At 41.9% G+C, this 3,573-nt stretch overlaps 1 protein-coding gene across 1 annotated transcript in view; it reads right to left on the bottom strand.

Moving 5' to 3' along the window:
- The window catches only part of LOC105888375 (nuclear autoantigenic sperm protein-like), a 22,693-nt gene that overhangs the window by 2,863 nt on the left and 16,257 nt on the right, over window positions 1–3,573 (bottom strand). The window contains exon 2 of the mRNA XM_023509060.1: window positions 3,029–3,079. Coding sequence (XP_023364828.1) covers window positions 3,029–3,079 — 51 coding nt within the window. The remainder of the gene's footprint in view (window positions 1–3,028; window positions 3,080–3,573) is intronic.

Here is a 3,573-nt window from a genome sequence, read left to right as displayed (position 1 = left end):
AAAAAAAAAAAAAAAAAAAAAATCAAAGTGGAACTTATAAATTCATGCAAGGTATACTGGCTAAAAGAAAAATTAAAATTAAGAAGCAATTAGTCTGGGCTCAGTGGCTCAGGCCTGTAATCCCAACACTTTAGGAGGTTGAGATAGGCAGACTGCCTGAGCTCACGAGTTCAGAGCATCTCTTAAGCAAAGAGAGATTCCTGTCTCTAAAAATAGCTTGGGCTAGCTCAGGGCCTGTGGTTCAAGTGGTTAAGGCACCAGCCACATACACCTGAGCTGGAGGGTTTGAATCTAGCCTGGGCCTGCCAAACGACGACAGATGCAACCAAAAACTAGCTGGGCGTTGTGGAAGGTGCCTGTAGTCCCAGCTACTTAGAAGGCAGAGGCAGGAGACTTGCTTGAGCCCAGGAGTTGGAGGTTTCTGTGAGCTGTGATGCCACGGTCCTCCTCCCAGGGCAACAGCTTGAGGTGCTCTCTGTCTCAAAAAAAAAAAAAAAAAAGCTTGGGCTAAAAATAAATAAGTTTTGGGGCAGTGCCCATGCTTTGGGGGGTAGGGTGCTGGCCCCATATACTGAGGGTGGTGGGATTGAACCCCGCACTGGCCAAACCTTAAGAAACAAATAGCCAGGCATTGTGGTGGGCACCTGTAGTCCCAACTACTGGGGAGGCTGAGGCAAGATAATCGCCTTAAGCCCAAGAGCCAGAGGTTGCTGTGAGCTGTGACACAAAGGCACTCCACCGAGAGTAAGAAAGAGAAACTCTGTCTCTAACAGAAAATAAATAAATTAAAAAAATAAAAATAGCTTGGGTGCCTATAGTCTCAGCTACTGAGACTGAGAATCACTAGAACCCAAGAATTTGAAGTTGCTGTGAGCTATGATGTTTCAGCACTCTACCAGGGATCAAAGTAAGACTCTGTATCCAAAAACAAAACAAAACAGAACAAAAACAGAAGGCTCAGCATCCAGAGAATAATGCTTACGGTGCCAGCCACATGTACCAAGGCCGGTGGGTTCAAAACCAGCATGGGCCAGCTAAAACAACAATGACAACTGAAACAAAAAATAGCTGGATGTTATGGCAGGCACAGGCACAGGTCCAGCTACTTGGGAGGCTGAGGCAAGAGAATCGCTTAATCCCAAGAGTTGGAGGTTGCTGTGAGCTATGATGCCATGTTTCCCTACCAAGGGTGACATAGTGGGACTCTGTCCTTAAAAAAAAAAAAAAAAAAAAGGCAGTTAGATTGACAGAGCAAGAGGCAGTGACCTCAAGATTAAGACTATGTGATATTGTGAACTGATGGATCAATACATCAAATGGAACAAAATAAAGTCCATAAAAATTGATGGACACATATGTGTAATATGGCTAATTAAAATTTTGAGATAGGTGCCAAGACAATTTAATGGGACATAAGATAATCTTTCTAACAAATGTGGCTGGAACAACTAGATACCTACAAGCAAAAAACTGAATAAACGTCAATCTTTACCTCCTATCTCATATAAAAATTAACTTGAAATGGATGACAGGGTTTGTTTGTTTATTTTTGAGACACAGTCTCATTATGCTGCCCTAGGTAGAGTGCCACGGCATCGGAGTTCACAGAAACCTCAAACTCTTGGGCTTTAGTGATTCTCTTGCCTTAGCCTCCCAAGTAGCTGAGACTAGAGGCACCACAACAACTCCCAGCTATTTTTTTGTAGTTGTTGTTGCAGTTGTCATTATTGTTTAGCTGACCTGGGTTGGGTTCAAACCCACCATCCTTGGTGTATGTGGCTGGCGCAGTAACCACTGTGCCTTGGGCACTGAGCCCCAATCATAAGTATTAACTCCAAAATTTAAAGTATATGCTCATTTAAAGACTTGTACACAAATATTCACAGCAGCTCTACTGATTGGCCAAAAACAGGAAACCCAAATGGACAAATGGATTATAATGTATCTACATTAGGGAACACCATTCAGTAATAAGAAAAATGAACTATTGATACCCATGAGAACACAGATGAATCTCAAAGAAGTCATATAAAAAATACTTTATGATTCTATTTAGATAAAATTCTACCTAATGCAGTCACTGAAGGTGACTATAAGCAGATTTATGGTTCATGGGGAAGGATCAGGTAAAAAGGAATAAGATGAAATTTTGAGATGAGTTATCTCCAGTATGATGTTTTACAGGTATACACACACACACACATATATGATTTCCAAGTTCCATTAATGGAAGTGAAGTTATTGGGATGGATAATTCATTTTATTCATTCAATCAACCATTACTTGGGCACCTACTATTACTGAGTATAATTCTAGGCACTGTGGCTATAAAAAACTGATCTAGGAAGATCACATTTCCAAATTTTTTTTTTTTTTTGAGACAGAGTCTCGTTTTGTCACCCTTGGCATAGTGCCATGGTGTCATACCTTATACCAATCTCAAACTTTTGGGATTGATTCTCTTGCCTCAGCCTTACAAGCAGCTGTGACTACAGGCACCCACCATAACACCCAGCTACTTTTAGAGATGGGGTCTTGCTCTGGCTCAGGTTGGTCTTGAAGCTGTGAGCTCAAGCAATCCACCTGCTTCGGCCTCCCAAATGCTTGGGATTACAGACCTGAGACCCCGCACCCAGCTTCACACTGCCAATGTTAAAACTGAAGAAAGACAGGGAGCAAGCTATACACATGTAGAGAAGAAGCACTCCAGGGCAGAGGCAGCAGTAGTTCAAATCTCTAACAGGAGCTTGCCTGAAATACGTAGGAAAACAGAAAACTTTTCAGGCTAGAGTAAGCCATGGACAGAATTTTGGGAAATAAAGGAGAAAGGGGAGACAGCAGCAGCATTTCAATATAGAGTAAGACAACAAAGAAGTAGGGAGAAGACTCATTAGAAAGACTATAAATTACATTACACACAAGTAATTTAATGTTCAGTTAACTAAATGAAACTAACTGCCCCTGAGTCGTAGTGCTCATAGTTTATATTCCAGATACGAATCTGATTATACTGTGCTAATAATCTTACCTTTCCACTTTATCTGTAGAAGTAGATGGCACAGGAACACCTTCTTCAACTCTATAATGAATAATTAAGGAGAAAAAGTAAAACTGAAGCTTATTTTGCCTGAAAATTAAATATATTCAGAGAAAATATAAAGGAATAGGCTCATAGGCAGAAAGCCTGTAAGTAAACCTTTAAACAGTTCCATTTTGTGAGAGTAGAATGGAGTAGAATTTAAGTTTTTTGTGAGTTAGAATGGAGAGAACCTGGATAGAACTCCATATGTGGCTGACGGCCTGGTCACGTACTAGTGACTAATGGCCTGGCTTTGTGGGGCCAGGCCTGCACACAGGCACCTGTATATCTCAGCAATTTCCAAACTACTCCCAAAGATAAATGACTACCTCCAGATGGTCTGTTAAAGCATTCTGGCTTGGCGCCTGTGGCTCAAGTGGCTAAGGCGCCAGCCACATACACCTAAGGTAGCGGGTTCGAATCCCCAGCCCGGGCCCACCAAACAACAGTGATGGCTGCAACCAAAAAATGGCTGGGCGTTGTGGCGGGCGCCT

This window comes from Otolemur garnettii, unplaced genomic scaffold (genome assembly GCF_000181295.1).
Source record: "Otolemur garnettii isolate 467f Iridium unplaced genomic scaffold, OtoGar3 scaffold00325, whole genome shotgun sequence".
Lineage (NCBI taxonomy): Eukaryota > Metazoa > Chordata > Mammalia > Primates > Galagidae > Otolemur > Otolemur garnettii.
This window is presented reverse-complemented; position numbering and strand designations above follow the sequence as displayed.